The following is an 18804-nucleotide window of genomic DNA, read 5'->3' as shown; positions in this document are numbered from 1 at the left end:
CTTCCTAGTGCTGGCTGCCAGCGCTGCACAACCACAAGTGCTTGCTGGTCCTGTTAGTTGAAGGGGGTTGTAGGGCTTTCTACCTCCTCTGGTGGAGGACTGATTTAAGGAAGCTGTTGCAAAGCTCATGCTGAGCTGTTTAAAATACATATATATATATTAATAATAAATGAAGTAAAATGGGTATTTAAACCCAGGCTTTTGTCCGTGTTGGTTGCTTAGAGGCCAAGGAGCTGCATTTACCTGCAGAAGGCTCCTGTGCTGCTGGAACGTGACAAGTGGCATCACTCTGGGGGGCTGATGGAGCTTCATTGCCCAGAGCCATCTCCTGTGCTGGGTGGGGTTTGTGCTGTGTTTTTCACTACTGCAGCACAAATGACCATTGTATGCTGCTTCTTCTGCCTTCTCTTCATCTCAGGGGACAAGCTGAGTTCAAAAAGCTCATGCTGCCTCTGTGCTCTGGCAGGGCTGAGAGGAGCACATTGCACATTTGCACTGGAAGCTGCCTAACCTTCTGGAGGCTCTTTGCTGCTTTTGTACATCTGCTGTGCTATCCAGGACCACCTTTTAAGATCAGCGTGTCTCCTGCACAGTTGGATTTTACTTCTGTGTCAGCCTGGGTTGACTTTTTCCTCTCTCCCCCACCCACTATTGCTGCCTTCCCTTTTTATGTTCTTTGGGAAACAAGAAGAAATGTGAAGACAACAAACCTAAAAGTTGTGTGTTCAGAAGGGTTTGGGCTCTGTATGGCAGAGCAGGTTGCTAAAGGAGCTCACGTTCTGCAGCAAGCTGGGTTACTTCATGATTTGTTAGGTATTTAATGAGACATCTGAGGAGAGGGAAGAAGCCCCGAATGGAAACTGCTGTTCTGTGAGCGGTCCGAATATTTGGGGAATTAAAATATTAGCTGAAGTTGAGTAAATGGATTTTGATTTTTGGGTTGTTTTTTTTAACTTGCATGAAGAGCTTGCTTTGTGTGACTGCTGGGGCGTGACTTTAAATCCTGGGCAGGACTTTGTGGCTTGTTAGCATCAAGTTCAGCTTGTGATGTTGCAACGGAGAAGGAAGTGAGCATGTGTGTGCTTGGGGAGGGGGAGAATAAAGCACTTCTGCCTGGCCACATAAGGTGGGAATTGCAGCTGGCTGCTTATTTTTAGCTTCTAACTCGTTCTGAATGCGAATCTTCTAATCTTCATCTCTTTGGGTTTTTTTTTTTTCCTCTCTTTTTTCAAATCAGAGCGTTTGGTAAATGAGGCTGTCATTCTGTTTTGAAGATTATTTTTTTCCTTTTTAAGCTTTTATAAGCCTCCAAGGCTACAGGAGTGGGCGTGATGTAGTTTGCAAGCCTTTCTGTCTGCTGTTAATTTTGCAGGTGTACATCCATAGCTGTGGACACAAGCATGGTAGGGACTGCAAGGAGAGGTGGGACTTCACAGATGGGCCTCTGCAGCTGGAAAAGCACAGAAGCTTCAGTGAAGGAAAGAGGTCAAAATAGTGGGTCTGGATCTGAGTTTGCTCCCTCCTTGCAAAAACCTGCAACAGTGCAAGTTGTAAGGACTTTTTGTGGGTAGGAAGGAGAGGTGGAAGATACCATCAGTTTCCACCAGTGTGCTTTCCAGTCACTCACTGTGATAGTGAATCTTTTGTTGGGCTTTTTGTGTATGCTCGCACTGACCTGAAAAGGGCCATACAGATGTTTCTGTTTCCATCTCTCCAGCAGAATGAATGAATAAACTCACCCTTCCCACACTGGTCTATTGCAGTAGGTGAGCTTTCATTCCTGGGATCTGCCTGGTTTGCTGTATGGATATGCCTCACATATCCACCCTCTGACAGCTCTTCATGCACTATCAGAACACGGATGGAAGAAAACGTTCGAACCATTTTGCTTTAGGGCTCCAATGTCTTAAAACATGCTGTTACAAGTAACACTCATATACATATATATATATGCATTCAGCAGTGCTTTCCTGGCTCCATGCTTCTCCCCCTGTGCTATGTGCCATTAATGCCTACCAAAACTCCTCAGCCTCAAGTCCTGCTGACTTGGATTGGCTGTGGAAGTCTGAAGGCAGAGTGTGGTTTCCTCTGTTGACTCAACAGGTGCACCCCAAGTATGAGTTTTCCCCTCCATTGCTAAAGCATCTCCTTTCTCCTTTCATGTTGACTTTGAAGGATCTGCTGCTCTCACTGTTGTTTTCCTCTCCCTTAAGAGCAGCTCATTCATTGAGCTGGGTCTGAAGGAAGCAGAGGGTGAATGACATTGCTGGGCAAGACAGAGGTATGTACAGTGGCAGCTGGATTCCTTGTAGCTTTTCCAGAACCTTTATATAGTAATCAGGGCATATTCCCCTGTTTTCAGACACAGTTTAATATTTTATCCTCATTCCTAAATTGTGTGCCAAGTAATGCATTTACTGGATTGAATTGAGAAACCTCTGGTGGTTCACATGGGTATGTTGAACACCAAATTTTGTCTGCTTGTGTGTATATACAATGGCGGTCAACTGAGAAGCTCTGCTGGCTGTGTTGGGACTGCCTTAAACCCACATCCCAAACCCCCAGAGCTTCCAAGGACAGCTGCATATCAGAAAACAGATATGCTTTTGCTGTGGGCTACGTTACTGGTTTGCAGTTCAATTCAGTTGTGTTCTGTTTTGCTTGGCAGTCAGAAATGTGCTTGGGCTGAGCGTGGTGCAGTTACTTTTTGTGCTGGTCATCTCATTCCTTGCCCTTAAGTGCACGCTCTGTCTGTGCCTGTTTTGGGAGATAGCACAGCCCTGTGAAGGACACGGGTTTCTGTAGCCTTTAACATCTATCAGGTTTGTTTAGCAGCCGACTTGGGTCGTGCTTTGAGATTTACAGGGCAGTTGGTGGTGTTTTGACTATGAGTTTATCTCTCCCTCTCAGTAAGGCCGTGCTCTTGTGGCTGGTGCTGATAGCAGCTGTTGGGATGCAGATGTTTGGGGTGCTGATCTGGGATGAGCACTTGGGTCCTTTTGCCCTTAGTTTTTGGGTTGGATGCGTGGTTGAAAAGGCTGCAGATGGGTGTTTGCTCATATTTGATGACAGAATACTCTGACAGTTCTTATGTATTGGTGGGGCTTGCTATACTCTGCTCAGGTACTAATTTCCAGTCTTGGCCCTCACATCTGAGTTACGGGCTTGGAAAGGATTTCAAGACATCAGTTTTCTGAGACCAACTACGTGTTGGTGTGATGTGTGCTTGTGCCTTCATTGCTACCGGTTTGCACACCCCCCATATTCAACGTGAGCATTTGCAGACAGCTCCAGCTCCTACTTCACATCAAGGGATACCCAAAAATCCCCTGATGGGAGTTCTGCTAAGGAATATTCAATGTCAAATCACAGTCTGACAGTGCCAAGGGGTTGCTGTGTGTGTTGATGCAATGCCTGTGTGTGTTGTAGCAGGTGATGAGGCTGGCTGCACAACTCCTGCTCGTAGCATTGATTGCAGGCAGAATAAGCAACTTCAGTAATGGAGTGAAAGTTTCCAGTTGCTCTTTTGAACTTGCTCTTATACTTCTGGTTGCTGTGCTAATTAAATGCTTGTGCTAATACCCGGTGCTCGGCTGTTGACTTCTGACCTAATTGAGGTACTGCTGCTAATTTGTTAGGGCAGCATTAAAAACCATCCAGCTGTGGTGCTGCGTGGAGCTACTCTATGTGGAAATGTGCACTCGGTTCGTGCTCAGTCCTGGCTTGTGAGAGCTACTGACTTATCCATGGTTGTACAGGGAGTGCAGACCAGGCTGGGAGTCATTCAAGGTAAACCCATATTTACTCTTATGTATTGTTACTGGGTGAGCATAGTTCTTTATTCTCCAAACCTGAGGCTTTTAAAGCATTTTCCATTCACCAATGGAATGTAGCTGATCTTCTGTAAGCAGCTGTCCCTCCATACAGCTCAGGGTTGGGGTGGTAATGTTTTGTTCTTGGTGCTGGTGGGTTTTGGAGTTTGCTCTGCCGATAGGTGAGGATGTAACTTCTAGGTGTTCGAAAGCGAGGTGGAATTTCTCTTGTCCTACTGGATTTTTATCAGTCCTAGTAATTCAAGAAGGCCATCTCGTGCTCTCTGACGGAGAGCCTACAGCCTGCAGGTAATTCTAGGAGCCCGTGGGCTGATCTGGAAGTGTTATTAGTTTGCAACTAGCACAGAGGTGTTGGAGCTCTTGTTATCAAATTAGAAGACAGAACCAAAAGTGTACCTCGGTGCTCCAAGCATGTATGAACTCTCACGTGCCTCCAGTATCCTCCTGTTTACTTGCAGCTGTGGAATTGTTTTGTCCCTTGTGCTCATAGTAAATGAGGTAGTGCTTTGGGGTGGGGAAAAAATGGAAGGTCAAAGGGAGCTGAATCCTTCACCGCTGTAAGATTGAGGCTGGGGTTGTTGAGATTGGTCAAAGTTTGGTTAAGTGACAGGTTTGGCAGGAGGTGATACAGTTACTGAAGGTACAGGCATGTGCTGTGGGGTGTCGGAGTTTGAGGGAGGAAAGTAATGTACAGCAGAAATGTCCTCAAATTCATTTAATTGACTTAAATGGGTTTATCTATCCCAGCCTCTTCTGTCCTTAATGCATCCTAATGAAACCTATGCTGCCTTTGAATGAATCTGGGTGATGTTTTCCTGTTTCCAAGATGATTTTCCAAATTGCAATCTCTTCTACTTGAAATCTGCAGTCAATGTACCCAATACAACGTGTGTTTATGGAAAGAGGATATTTCTGCTGGTTTGTGTGGGTGTTTGCCCGCTCAGATCATTGCTGCAGCCATTGGCTGCCTAACTGGTTCCTAGAAAATAGAGGGGAATTTCGTGCCGTGACTCATCTCCCGAGCAGCAGATGCTACCTGCTGCCAGCACTTGGATGGCAGCTCCTGCACTCTCCATGTGCATAACCCAGTGCTGGGGACTCAAAACTATCTTGGGGATCATCTGATTGATTGCACAAATCCCTTGTAGGGAGCAGATCAATTTGTCCGTGCTGCCATGGAGCTGCAAGTGTTGGCTATGGGAGGAGCTGGCAGGAGCAGTGTCCTTGCCTGCAGGCTCGCTGCTGGGTGCCTGCACAGGGCTGGAGGAAGGCTGCGGTGGTGGCTGTGCGTCAGTGGCACAGCATCAAGGGTGGAGCTGGGGATGTGATGGGCTGTGCCCAACTGGGATGTGTGCGGGGTGGGGGGGATGGCAGCTCCAGCTGCCTCATTGCCACTGAGCCATGGGAGTGGCTGTCCTGCCAGCTGGGCTTGGGAGATATGAGGCTGTGCCTGGCGGGGTGGAAAGCAGTCTGTGGTACCTGCACTGTCCTCATAGAACCCTAGTGCTGCTTTGGAGGTGCCTGCTACTATCAGCATGGAGGTCTGGGATTCCTACATGAGTGGAGGTCTCACTGAAAGCTCCAGAAAATCCCAGCTGCTAATAGTGGCTGCTGAGTTGCGAGGAGCTCAGCTCTTCTGTTTGGAAGCATCAAACTTAGCCTTATCTTCTTGGGCACAGTAAGCACCGTGCTTCTCTGCAGAAGTTTGTTTCTGAGCAAGGTGCGGTTCCGTTTGCTCAGCAGTATGCTGATGGTTTGCAGCTTCTGGGTTGGTTTTCACAAGCCCATTTCTGTAGTCCTTTCAGTGGGATTGCTTTCAAGACCCGGGATGCTGAAGTTTGGCTGGCTTAGGGTTGTTCTGCTCCAATGGGGCTGTTTGTGCGCAAGTAGCTGCTGTGCGCTGTTGTACTTGCAGTTCCCAAAGGGCTGATTCCTCAGCACCAGGAATACAGTGATCAGGCAATTGTGAAGCTGGGTGCCTGTCTGATACAGAACAGCCCATCCTAACAGTTCAGTGCAGCTCCCACACTGGGTTTCTGCCCTTTCAAATAGCAGGAACTGTGTGTAAAATCCAGGGGCTCTTTGCAGATCCCTGAGAGGCCTTTGTGTTCTACATACATACTATATATTGACTAGAAGAACCCAGAAAGGATATCTTTCTCCCCCGTTTTTCCCACCCCAGATATCCCCTTCTTGCAGCAGCAGCGCCCTGCTGTGCTCTGGGAACTCCTGTAGCCCTCTCTGAGCTCCTCCAGGCTCTGGGGCTGATGTGGCCATATGATAAAATATTGAATCAGGAGCCGCTTTGTTCCTGGTGTTGTGTCCCCATCCGTGGGAGAGCAGTTTTCATTCATGGAGGTTCTCAGAAGGATGTGCTTACAATTCCCTTGTGCAAAACACTGGGTCTTCCGAGCTCGCTGCTGTTGAGAACTGGGGCACAATAAAGCAATTGTGCACTGCGGTAGTGATGTGATGAGAGGCTGTGCCAGCATCTCTTAGCGTTTTGGGCAGCTTGTGGTTTCTTCCCAGGTAGATATAAAATGTTGCCTGAGGAAGGTTAATCTTCTGGCAGAGGTACAGAGCTGGATTTCCATGGCTTTGCTGCTAGCATTCCCTTAGGTTCGTTCCACTTTAGTCACCAAATGCACAATATGGGGCTGTTAATATGTGCAGGAGGCTCCGAGAGCTACAACAGACGTTGAAAAACTGATAATTCCTTCATTTATTCATAGAGCAGGCAGCGTAGCTCTTAAAAGTTTGATCAGATGCCAGTTCCTTCAGTGGCCGCTCTGTTCCGAAACCTTTTTATAGCTGCGCTAACATCTCTGAAGACTGTTGGACTTAATTAATGTTTAAGGCTCTCGAGCAGAAGACGGCATGAAAAGGGAAAACCAAACAGTGCCTCCTCTCAGGGGTCAGCTGCGGGGAAGCTTTTCCCAGGACAAGGAGCATTTTTCTGTGTGTAAACCTGCTCTGCTGCCTAAAAGGAATGCTCTGGGCTGTAGCATCGTGGTTTTTGACCACCGCTCGTGGCAGGAAAAGGACTTCGGTGCATCTTAATAGAAGGCAGAACTGGAACAAAGTGGCACAAATGAATGACTTGTGATTGAAGTCCAACAACGTGGCCTGCAGGGGAAGATCCTCTTGGCAAGGAAGATCCCAGTGATGAAAGCTTTGCTGGAGAAGTTAAGCGTTAGATAAAAACCTCATGTATTATTTAATCTCCATTTAGGCTTTTTTTCGCCTGGTTAAAAAGGTAACAAGTAGGGCACCCAGATCCTATCGCTGAAGGAGCTTCAGATGCTGTATTCAGCCAAAACTCCATCTTGGCTTCTGATAGAAGAGCTTAATGCCTTAATGGCACCTTGATACCTTTCGCTTCTGTTCTCTGCTCCAGCTCCTCTCAGAGGGGAGGGGAGAGGGCAGCCTTGCTTTATGGCTTTTCCTGTTTTGTTTCATGCATCATTACCCCTTATGCTCATCCCGTGTGTAGGCTGCCTTTATTTTTGGCATACCTTCACATTGCTGCCTTCCCCTGCATCTGATACTTGTAATTCTTTTCTGCTGCCTTTGTTTTTTTTCCTGTAGCCGATGTGGGATGCTGTACTCTCTGATCCTTCTTTCTGCCATCACTGTAGTACTCCTGGCATGGCTTTCTGCTGTTGTGTCCGACCATCCCGATGCTCCCATTTGCCTTTCTGCCTCTGCACACTGAGCAGATGTTCTGACAACACTCTGCAACCAGCCCCGGGTCTTTTTCATGTGTGGTTGCAATTAATTTAAAACTCAGCCATGAGCTGGAAATATTACTGTGTGCTACCCTACTTTTCATAGCATGCATTTCATCAGTCCCTGCTCTGCTTCGGGTTTCCCTTCATCCTGAGCTGCTTGAGATGGACCCGGCTGTGTTCTTAGCGTGACCTCATCACCTTGACCATGAGCGAGTGTTGTCTGTGAGTTAAGTGTCTGCAACCCACCCGGTGTTGTGAAGGTTCATAAATAAATGAATCCTGTGGCATTGCTCCAGATGCCTTCCCCAAAATACTCACCAACAAAATGGTTATTTTGGTGACAATTCATAATAGCAAGTTATAATTAGAGCAAAAATAGCAGTCCTATTTTACGGCAGTTTCTAAGCTGTCTCTTCTTCCTATCTGGTAAGCCTGGATTTTGTGGCCTCTTAACTGTTGTGATGTACATTTCTACATAGGCTGCCCATTCCTTGGGTGCTGCTCGCATTGAAGTGTAGGTCTTTCTGAGCTATTCTTGGGAGTACTGTTCTTCCATTCTTTTCTATCCTTCGTGTTACATTTTCTGGTTTAAGTCTTGGTTCCCTCCTGCCCCAGATGTTGTGTTGCTGCTGTCCCCAGGACACCCTTACCCAGAGCTCCTTTGCCCCTGCAGCCTCCTGCCATAATGTGATGTGATTGAGGCATTCCCATACAAGCCGGGTGAGCCTTTGATTACTCCTGGCCCTCCCTTCATTGTAGCCTTCATCCATTGCTTCTGTAGGTTTTCAGATGCTCAAGCCCTGTGACAAGAGAATGTAATTTAGGCTTTGAGAGCAGCTCCTGCTATCGGGATCCTTGGTGTCTGCTGGGACATCAGTTCCTTGTTACTGGAAATCACAGCAAACAGAAATGCACTCATGTTCTTGCTAAAAGCCTTTCGTGGCCGGAGGGACGGTTCCCTGACTGCACTGTTGGGGCCGTAGCTGCTGGCACAGCCTGCTGAGCAGTGCTGCATCTCCTAAGTGAACCGTTGCCATGGGGATCTGCCTTCCCTCCTCCTAAAAGGACTGCTGGCTCCTGGAATCGGGTCGGCTTCCCTGCCAGGAATGCTTGTAGTGTCCATTACTCTGATCATCCCAGGTCCCGCCACAGGCTGCAAACTGGTGTAGTTCCATAGGCTTTGCTTTCCCAAGCCTGCTCTGTGAGTTTGAGAGGCTGGGATTTCTGATGGCAGCAACTTGAAGGAGTTACTGTACCCTTGTGCAACCAGCAACACAATTGTTTCCTTTGTTTGCTGGTTAAGTGCACTGAATTAGCAAAAGGTGGTAACTGTATACTAATTATAGGGAAGGATACTAATGACAGACTGTAACAGCACTGAGTGTCCCATATCCCCCTCAGAACCTCTTTGTGGAGAGAAAACCGTGTGTTGGCTTCAGGGTGAGGTATTTGGTTCCTCGTGTTGTGATGAGTTGCCTAGAATTGCTTTTCTTAGTGCAGAAACAGAGGCCGGAGCTTTCAAAAGAGATGCTGCAGTGGTTCCCTTTGAGGTTTCGGGGTGTGATTCCTGCCTCTGCCTATCTGCTCCTGTTTGCAGGGATGGATGTGGAACAGGGATGGGGAACAAATGTGGCCAGAAAGCTCTCTGCTCTGGCTGGGTTATTGCATGCCTCAGCCTCTGGGTGCAGCTGCTGTGGAGGGCAGCTGCCATTCACCAAGCACAGGTACATCACTGTCTTCAAGTCTTCTGTGCTTGTCAGGCCTTGCTGAATTCACATGGAGGTTATCCAAAGCATGACCTTGAGCAGGTTTTGTTCCTCATGTTATCAGCCTCACTGTTTTGTCAAGCCAGGTGCCCAGTATGGCAAAGCTTCACTTCCTTGTGTTGAGGAAAGGCGGTGCAGTATCTTCTGCCTCTTACCAGATGTTCATCCAATGTTCTTCTCATAGAGGTTCACAGAACCATAGAACAATTAAGCTCTCCCTCCTGTGTGCAGTTATTACGTGGCAGTGACATTTTGGACGTTAGACATCCATATTTTGCTCCTGTGTGTTTATTACTAGCACATAAAAAAATGCATGTGTTAGAAAAGAGTGAACTTGGAAAGCTGGTGGGTAAGTCATGTAATATTAATGATTAATGACTGATTCTGTCTTGGCTGGTAAGAGTAAATTTGTCTTCTTTTAATACTGGGCTTCTCAGGTGTAATTGAATTTGTATGGGTTTTTTTCCTAAAGAAACTTTTCCCTGTTGAGTTCCACTTGCAAAGCAAGCACTGAACACTTGGGTGAAACAGGTGTAGCCTGTCCTCAATGATGCCAGCATGGAAAAAGATTCCTTCTCTGTATGTCAGTGGTTGCAATTGTGCCTGTAAATGGGTCAGGCAGAGTGATGTGCTGGAGCAGAGCAGAGGCACCGAGGGCGGACTGCACTGAAACGATGAGCTGAGGCAGTCAGGCTGTTTCCTAAAGCGCTATCGCTGGTTGGCACGGAGGGAGCAGGAAGGAAGGGGCTGCGAAAGGGGAAGTGGTGGGCAGGGAGGGATTCATGGGACCAGGAGCCCCACGGAAATGGGCGGGGGGCTGCCAATGGGACCTCCAGCACCTCGTCTCCACTGGAACAGGTTGCCCGAGGAGGCTGTGGATGCCCCATCCCTGCAGGCATTCAAGGCCAGGTTGGATGTGGCTCTGGGCAGCCTGGGCTGTTGGTGGTGACCCCAGATATGCCCGCGCTGCCTTTTCTGATGGTGTAGTGGCCAGAATATGAACTTCTTTAAAATACCTCAGATAGCTGTGAGACACAAAATGGCTGCAGTTTTGGAAGCCGTGACATTAATAGGTAGGAAACTCTGAGTGTGCTTTCATAAACAAATGTGCTGACTTATTTGTGCCTCTCAGGAGCACCCAGCATAGCAGCCGTGAATTTGTGACTGTCTGGAGCTGCCTGGCTTGTCAGTGATGTGATAAAGAGGCTGATAAAATGCTGCTGAAGTCTGATGAGAGAAAGGAGGCAGCTTCCTTAGTTTCATGATCCATATATGATGAAATGTCGATGTTGGGAGCAAGTAGCCTTTTTCTTAGTACGTAAATGCAAGTAATAGAGATGTTACAAATGGAGCTGGGTTTCCTCTAAAACAGCTCAGCCAGGGGACAAAAAATGCAATCAAGTTATGTATTTACAGTGGGATGTGCAGTGTACTCATTTAATTTCATATCCCAGGGCCACTGTGTGCAGTGACTGCCGTTGTCAGTAAAGTACTGAATCATTTTTGGTTAGTGTGAGTAATCTCAGTGTGAGTTAACTCGGAGTGATCCGATGCACATGTCAGCACTGGAGGTTGCTGAATCCCCATTTGGATGTGCCAAGATGCAATTCAAAGTGGATTGCTGGGCTGAACGTTTGGCAAGGGGAAGCTCTTGTGTTTCTTTCTAGGAGCTGAACCCTTTGGGAAGAGGAGCAGTGTTGGAGGGGCTGCTGCTGACCATGGCTGGGGATTGCTGATGCTGCACTTCGGGCCCAATCACCCACTCTCCTTGTAGGTAGCATATAATCACTTGCAGGCTGGACACAGCAGAGGATTGGCTGCTTCTCTCCAGAGTAAAACCTTCTCTGGCAAGCGTGGAATCAGTGATTAATTTAAGCAAACAAAGGCTGTAGTACAGCTGCTTTTTGTGTACACTGTGAGAAAACTTTAAATAACCAACTCGCATACCAGATCCGTGTCGTAGTGTTTTACACATTAAAATAAGCTAAATACTAATATGCTAGAATGAGCATATGTTGCTTTCGTTGCATAACAGTGGCTGTAAAAGTGAAGTATTCTTAGCGATCAGAGAAATGACATTGAAGAGCTTAAAATACAGCTTTCAAGAGGGTTGGTTTTTTTTTTCCCTCAGAATTATTAGGCTGCACTTGAAATAACTCAGGCCTTCAGTAACGTGAAGGTGGTTCAGCTCTGCCAGCGCATGCAGTGCGACTGAATCACCTTCTCTAAACGGAATGAGAAAACTTTTCCCTTTTATAGCATGACGACAGCTGGGGCTCCTTATCATAGCTGTGCGTCAGGATCTGGGTAGGTTAGAAGTCGTTTCACTTTCCTGCACCTTAAAGAAGCTCTGATGCTGCTCTTCCTTCCTTTAGGAGCACTTTGGAGAAGTTACGTGATTGGAAGGCTTTGAGTTGAGGGCTTCAGATGGAATTTTGCCACCAGCTTAAAGCCTGGAAGCCTCCATCAGCCCATCCCCTGTTCCCTGCAGACTTGTGTGTGCGACTGTAGTTGTGCTGGAGGTGTCTGCTGCCGATCCCCACTGCTGTGTGCAAACCCAGGCACCTGCTTCCACAGCATCGACTGCTCTCCATCCCCCATTGTCTGTGCATAAGGGAATTTGTGAAGAAAATAACCTTAATACATTGCAGAAGCACTGGGTGAGGTGTTTGGGCACGGCCGTGCTAGCCATAAATAGCAATTAGAGGAAGAAAGGGCTCATACTTCAAAAAATGTGTATTTTTGGTGTTTATTTGCTGCAATGGAACTTGAACGTGTGCCCGCTCTGAGGCAGCTCTGCGCTTTGGGACAGTTTTTACCAACAGTTTTTGAGCTTGTTTGAGAACTCCCTTCTTTGTGCCATCCTCCTGAGGGAGGGGATGCATTTTTAGAGGGGCTGCACTGAAGGAAGGGGTGGTCTGTGTACGTTTGCTGCTCTTGGAAAGAGAATTGTGGTGTAAAACAATCTCCAGCCCCCACCCCCCAAAACGTCGATCTGAAACCAAACACGTGAGTGCTGCTCTTCCTGCTGCTGTTCTGCCCTCCTTCCCAGAGGTGGTTTTACTGTTTGCTGCAGAAAACTCTGCCCTTGTTTTGGAAAGTGCCACGGTGCAGTTGGGCACTGGCATGAATTGAGTGTACTTATGTGTATGCATGAAAGGGACCCTTTGTAGTGCGAGACACAACTCAGGTGCTGTTCTACAGGCGGTGTGCTTCTGCTCTGTGCATAAAGCAGGGGAGTGTTGGGGGGCTAGAACTGCCATTCTTGTAGCATGCTGCAATATTAAATGTAGTCATAAGCTGGGAATGCTGGGCAGGCCACAGGTTGGTCAGGGGGCTTCAGTAATTTCAATAAAGAAATGTCCTCACGGTGCATGGTGGTGGTTACAGAATATGGGCACACCACTGTAACCTCCCTGTTATTCATTTAGCACTTGGAGGTTGTAACTGATAGAGGGAGGAGAAGCTTTGTGCGAGTCCGCATGAAAACCAAAAGCAGTGATGCATGCATTTGAAGTGGAAGGGCTGCCTGTGTTTGAGGACACTTTGCTGTTCAAAAGCATTGAAGAAAAGAAGTGTGTTGCAGTAGTGCTTTGGGGGGGGGGCTCTGCTTTGGCTCAGCTGTGCTCCTGAGGGTGGATCTGGGGGATGTGGAGGCAAACTGCTCCAGGCTGAGTTGCTAAAGCAGTCATGGGACAACCGTAGAGTCATTAAAGTTGGAAAAGACCTCTAAGATCGTCAAGTCCAAATCAGCCCATCACCGCCATGACCAGTGAGCCGTGTCTCTCAGTGTCACACTGCGGAGGGGCATCAGAGAGGCTCTGGGGACATTCAAGGGAACACGAGGCTGTCCCAAGGGCCACTGGATGTCCCAGGACATTGGAACATCTGAGAGGCTCCAGGAGCATCCCATTAGATATGGGAACATAGGGGTGTCCAAGGAGACACAAGGACATAAGGAGCCATAGGCAGGCGTGAGGAGCTCTGGGGGCACCCAAATGTTAGCAAGGACATCTAAGGGCCACCTTAGACCTCCAAAGAGACATGGGGCCATCTGAGAGCCTCCGTGTGCCTACTTGCCTCATTGCTTTAAGGACAAATGGTCCATCCCTTACAGTTGTCAGCACACTTCTTCAGCATCTTGCTTTGTGCTGGTTGGCTGGGGCATCTTCCATGGAGGAGATGTTAATGCAGCTGGTGATTTTTGCCTTGCCCCAAGCACAGGCAGCCAGGCATGCCCAGCATGTAGTGGTTTCCCCTTGGAGCAGAGCCTGGCCCCTGGGCTGTGCCCACCGTCCCCACCAACAGCCAGCTCATTCAGGGCTACTGCCTCAGCTGTGGGCTCTGAGCAAGCTCTGTGTGGGGTTTGCCTGTTCTGATACAGGAGCCAGTTCACCGAGGACATACTTAGAGTGGTTATAGGCCTTTAAAAATCAGTTTCTTTCTAGAACAGGTTTCTGACAGGAAACAACCACAATAAAACCCAACTGGTAAACCTGTTGTTGCTGGTGCTTGTCCTTTCCCTGTTACCTGCCTGTGTGTCGCTTCCCATTACCCTGCCAGAAAGCTGAAAGAAGCACTTTGTGTTAGATGTTTTCCCTTGGGTGTTGTACTGGATGTTCTAATGGACAGGAAGGCTGTTCTTCTCCCAGGAAGCCAATGCAATGGTAATGCCCAGCTGCTGGAGATGCTCGGAGCATTCCTTCGCTCAAGTTTGCATCCCATCTATAAAAAAACCTGGAGTGATCACAGCCTTGGTGTGCATGAAATGGTGCCAAAAGCCCATTGTTTGCAAGTTATCCTACGCTACTAGATAATAATAAAAAATGTTATTCTTGGGTGCTCTTTAAATCCTTAAGAACTGCAGTATCTTGGTGCTATTTCCCTTTGTTTTCTGCTGATTTGACTGGGCTCGGGAATGCTGCTCAGGTTTGGGGCACTGATGAATGGATGCTTTGCCTATCCTGCACAGTCAGCAGACCATTAGGAGTATCAGTGTGGCTGGCTGAGGTTCAAGCAAATCATTGTTCTATGGCTGAGTGCATGAATGGCACAGAAGCATTGTCCAAGTGGCATGTTGTGCGATACAGGATGTAACTTCCTGATTTTAATCCTGTTCCCCAATCAAGAATTTAACCCAGCTGCCATCAGCATAGCAATCACAGCATGTCTCATTAGTCCATCTTTTCTTAGAGGAACAGGTTGCCCAAGGAGGCTGTGGATGCCCCATCCCTGCAGGCATTCAAGGCCAGGCTGGATGTGGCTCTGGGCAGCCTGGGCTGCTGGTTGGTGACCCTGCATACAGCAGGGGGTTGGAACTGGATGAGCACTGTGGGCCTTTGCAGCACAGGCCGTTCAATCATTCTAAGATCTTCACGTATCATAGTGTCATTCCTAATGCTGCATTTACTCTCTGGTTCCTCCTGCCTCTCCAGCCCTGCACAACATTCCAGAAGCAGAGCATGAGCAGTGTGTCCCCAAAGGCTGAGCATTCCACCAGCTGGTGGCTGAGAGCTGCAATTTGGAGGTAGGCAGTTGGAGGCATTGCCAGGTGGCCTCGTCTGACCCCGGCGCTGCTCACACACTGTCAGAAAATCTTGAGTCACCTGTCACATCCATAAGTCATCGCCCATATGACTAATGCTATTTTCATTTGAAGGCTTTGGAACATGCAGTCTCAAAGGCAGATTCCCATGTGCCTTTGGAAAGATGAGGAGTAGGAATCAGGCTTACAATAGAAATTGTTTCTAGATGCATTAAATAAGTAGCTCAGCAACCGAAACAACATGCTTAATTGGACGAAACCTTGAACTTGAGTAATTTCTGTTGATGACATTCAGCTGCCATAATGCCCTGAAGAATTAAGCCAGGCACTATTTAAACTGTCTTTCCTGTAATCTTTCCATGTCTAGAAGGGAGTCTTAATACAAAGGATTTGCTGCTTTGCCAGCTTACCACTGAGTCTGTGACTTGTATCTTTCCTGACCCATGCATCGTGCCGTGCTGCGGTGCCATGCCCATCCCCAGCACTCAGTTTGCTCTTGGAAGCACTTTGCATCCCAGGCTTTGCTGATGGCCGTTACTGGAAATTCACAGTCCTGCTAAGAAGGTTTGCACATCACACAGCCTCACTGTGTGCATCTGTCCCAATCAGAATGGCATTCAGCCTAAAGCTTAGCTTTAGATGTTGGCATAATGGGGATGGGTTGGGGTTGGACTTGGTGATCTTCGAGGTCTTTTGCAGCCTCAATGATTCGATGCTTTAGTCGTGACATTTTAAATCCCAATTTACTCTTGAGTGTTAGAGCTGCACTGGTTGTGTTTATGGCACTGTTCCTTTGGCTAGAGATGGATAAATGCTTTTCTTCCTCAGTTTGTTTTCTGTTGTTCTAAAGCCAACTGGATTTTTCACTGGGCTGAAGAGTGCCAGACCTGAAATACTGCATTCTTTGCCCTGTGTGCAGGTGTGTGGTAAATATAGCACCTCTGGGTGAGGCCAGTCAGCCGGGGATGAATAATCATTTCGTTCATCTGCCTTCTGTCATTAGTTTATCCTGGTAGATAGCAGGAATTCAAAGCAAGATATCACTGACTGGCTGAAACATTGCAGATCCTTTTCCTGAAGCTCCTTGAGGAACTTTAAATCAGCTCAGTAGCAGTGCTCCATCACTGAGAACAGTGGGTAGAAATGGTGGCTTTGGGAATGTAATGACAAGCAGGAGGTCTCCTGTGCAGATGTTATTTCCTAATAAACAAGAAGGTGCATTAGTTTGCTTATCACTAGTTCAGGTATTACTTCACATACGGTGATAGGGCTGTAGGTATCTGAGGGCAAGTGTTTGACCTGACCCAGAGGGTGGTTGGTTGGGTGTTGCTGCACATAGTTGTGTCCTCTGCTGTGAGTGGTCTGGGCCTGATGGGAGCTTTGGGTCTGCCTGGCTCTGCCCTCTGTTTGTTTTATTTTCTCCTTCGGCTTTGCTTGTTCTCTTGCTGGTGGAGTCCTCTGGTGTCTGATATGTCGATGTCTGGGACTTCAAGGTTTTGTGTGTTGTCAGGTGTAGCGCACTGAGTTCAATGCTAGTCTCATCTTTATGAGCTTTGTCCTTTCTGGAGGCCATCTGAAAAGTGTGCTTTGAGAACAGGCTTCCAAACAAGCTCGAGAGCCTTTAAAAAAATCAAAGGATTTGGCACTTGATCTCATTTCCTGCGTCCTGCCCTTTGATATACAAACATGTCAGATATCACTGACCACAAGAATAGAGCCTCTTCTCCTAAAGAGGGATGATGGTGTTTATGGGTGGTGCTGGTCCCTTTTAGTTCCCCTTTTACTGCACTTTCAGATGATCCCTTCATAGCTGATGCACTTTCCTAGATGCCATGTTCTCATGCATTAGAATGAGGTACTGGGTTTAAATATTTCCTTTTAAATACCGATATTTGCTTTCCTTTGCAGAATATTGGGAGAGAGCAGGATTCAGGGAGACGGGAGCACACATCAATGCTGCTGAAAGGAATCTGAGCCGCAGAGCATGCTTTGTGCCACAGTTACCCAGGTATGCTTCAGCAGAGCGCTCGGAGCACCTCTAATGAGCCGCAGTTGGCTGTGCTTGTTGCTCCATTACTTATCATCCTGAGCCAAGGGGAACGTCTCAGCCTCAGACCAACGTTATGCTCTGCTTTCATCCTTGCTCCGCCTGGATGGTGTTTGCAGTTAGAAATCTTTCAGTGCCTTTAACGGGTGCTAAAGGAGTAAATACCTGCCTTGCAGGATGGAGTCCAGGAGCTTTCAAGAGCAGATCTGTGATGGGAGTTCTGGCACACGGTACAAAAGCCAATAGCACTGGCTGCCTTGGAGCACCAAAAACTTAAAATAATATCCATTTAACACAAAACAAAACCCCACATTCACATGATTGTGAAGTGTTTCTGTGGAATAGAAGCTAACTGTTCTTTTAGCACCAGCTGGCAAGTGGGAGTAGAGAAACAAAGCAAACAACCAGCAGAGAAAAGCAGGAGGAACAATAGTGATAGTCTGAAAAGTGACACGTTAGGAGAGCAGTGTGAAGAATAAGCAAGTTGTGTCACAGGATGTTGTGCGTGGCAACAGGACTTTTGTCTTCAAGTGGACTTTAGTGTAACCTTAGCGCTTGCTTCCTGTTTGAGATAGAGCCCTTGTGCTCTGAATGCGTTTTAATCTCTCCATCTAAATTGGCCTAATAATTAAAAAGAATTTGCTGAAGGAAACGATAGTGGAGTCTGTTGCTCCTGAAAGTGCTTCCTCTTGTTTTGCTGTCATAGAAACACGTGTGCAGGAAAGAGATTGAAGATGAACTTTTTCACCAGGTGCTGAATGCTGGCTACAGACTACGTTGTCGATGAAGGAAGAAACTGATTGGGAACTGAAGGCGCCAACTTGTTCCTAATCCTGTTCAACATGCGCAAAGGGGTGCCAAAGGACCCAGAAATAGCTGACCTGTTCTACAAAGATGATCCTGAAGAAATATTTGTGGGTTTACATGAAATCGGGCATGGAAGTTTCGGAGCGGTTTACTTTGTAAGTATGATTCCCTACTCCTTTTGGGAAGATAAAACCACGCTATGGTTTTCAAGGAGCATCCTTTCAGCTCGTAGTGCTTTGTGTACACGAGCTTGTTCATCTCCAGAGCATTCCTGAGCTCTTTGCTGTTGCAGCTGTATTGACAGTAGCAGCTGACTGTAGTCACAACACATCCAGCCGTACGGGTTGTGTGCATGGTGTCTGCTGCTGTCAGATGCTGAAAGCTGAATCAAGGCAGTTGGAAATAAATTGGTCAAACTGGAATTTCAGGACGTGCTGCTTGTGCGCTTGTAAATCATTGCAAATAAATGTATCTAGTGAATTAATGATTCAAAACGCTTTCAGAGTTGGAAGCTACTTCTGTTAATGAATTGGTTTTGTTGCTGCTTGAGTAAAGATTTTGTGGCGGTAGCATCAAATTACTTTCAGGCTTCCTGAGTGATTTCTCTGCTGTTCTGATAATTCAGGAGTTAAAGGTGTCTTTGAAATTCCGTCTTACTTTGTCATCCTCGTTTTCTTTATGTTTATTGCATACCATGCTATCTTCAATAGCAGATGCTTTCAATAGCAAAAGCAAAGGGAAAGTCTTATGAGAAGTGGGAATTCAAGAGGGAAGCAGGTACTGTTTGGATTGATAGTCAAGAGAATTTAATCTGGAAGGTGAGAAGAACAGTGCTTTTACAATTAGAGTGAAAGAAAGCCAAATCCAAGATACCGGACTTGGAAGTAATTATAAATCCAGCCCTTATCAGTGAAAATTAAATAGAATTCAGTATCAAAAAATAAGGTCAAACACAAATTACAGTGGCTGAGTAGCGTGTCCTGACACTCCAGAAGATCAAGTGCACCACAACTGAGACTTCAGAGTATCAGACATTAATGCATTTCGGTAAGTGCCCACAAGGCTGGAAGTTGTG

General features: G+C 47.1%; 1 protein-coding gene across 5 annotated transcripts in view; it reads left to right on the top strand.

The window, feature by feature from the left end:
* TAOK3 (TAO kinase 3) overlaps positions 1 to 18804 on the top strand; it is a 66950-nt gene that overhangs the window by 8069 nt on the left and 40077 nt on the right. For 3 of the 5 annotated variants that reach the window (XM_072350850.1, XM_072350851.1, XM_072350852.1), the window contains exons 2-3: positions 16784 to 16883; positions 17674 to 17884. In XM_072350850.1, coding sequence (XP_072206951.1) covers positions 17765 to 17884 — 120 coding nt within the window. In that variant the 5' untranslated portion in view covers positions 16784 to 16883; positions 17674 to 17764. Of the gene's footprint in view, positions 1 to 1108; positions 1127 to 16783; positions 16884 to 17628; positions 17885 to 18804 lie in introns of those variants that run through there. The other 2 variants (XM_072350853.1, XM_072350854.1) reach the window with 2 other exon arrangements.

The sequence above is a fragment of the Excalfactoria chinensis genome, chromosome 16 (genome assembly GCF_039878825.1).
Source record: "Excalfactoria chinensis isolate bCotChi1 chromosome 16, bCotChi1.hap2, whole genome shotgun sequence".
Taxonomy (NCBI): domain Eukaryota; kingdom Metazoa; phylum Chordata; class Aves; order Galliformes; family Phasianidae; genus Excalfactoria; species Excalfactoria chinensis.
Note: the sequence above shows the minus strand (reverse complement) of the source record. Positions and strands in the feature narration are given on the sequence as shown.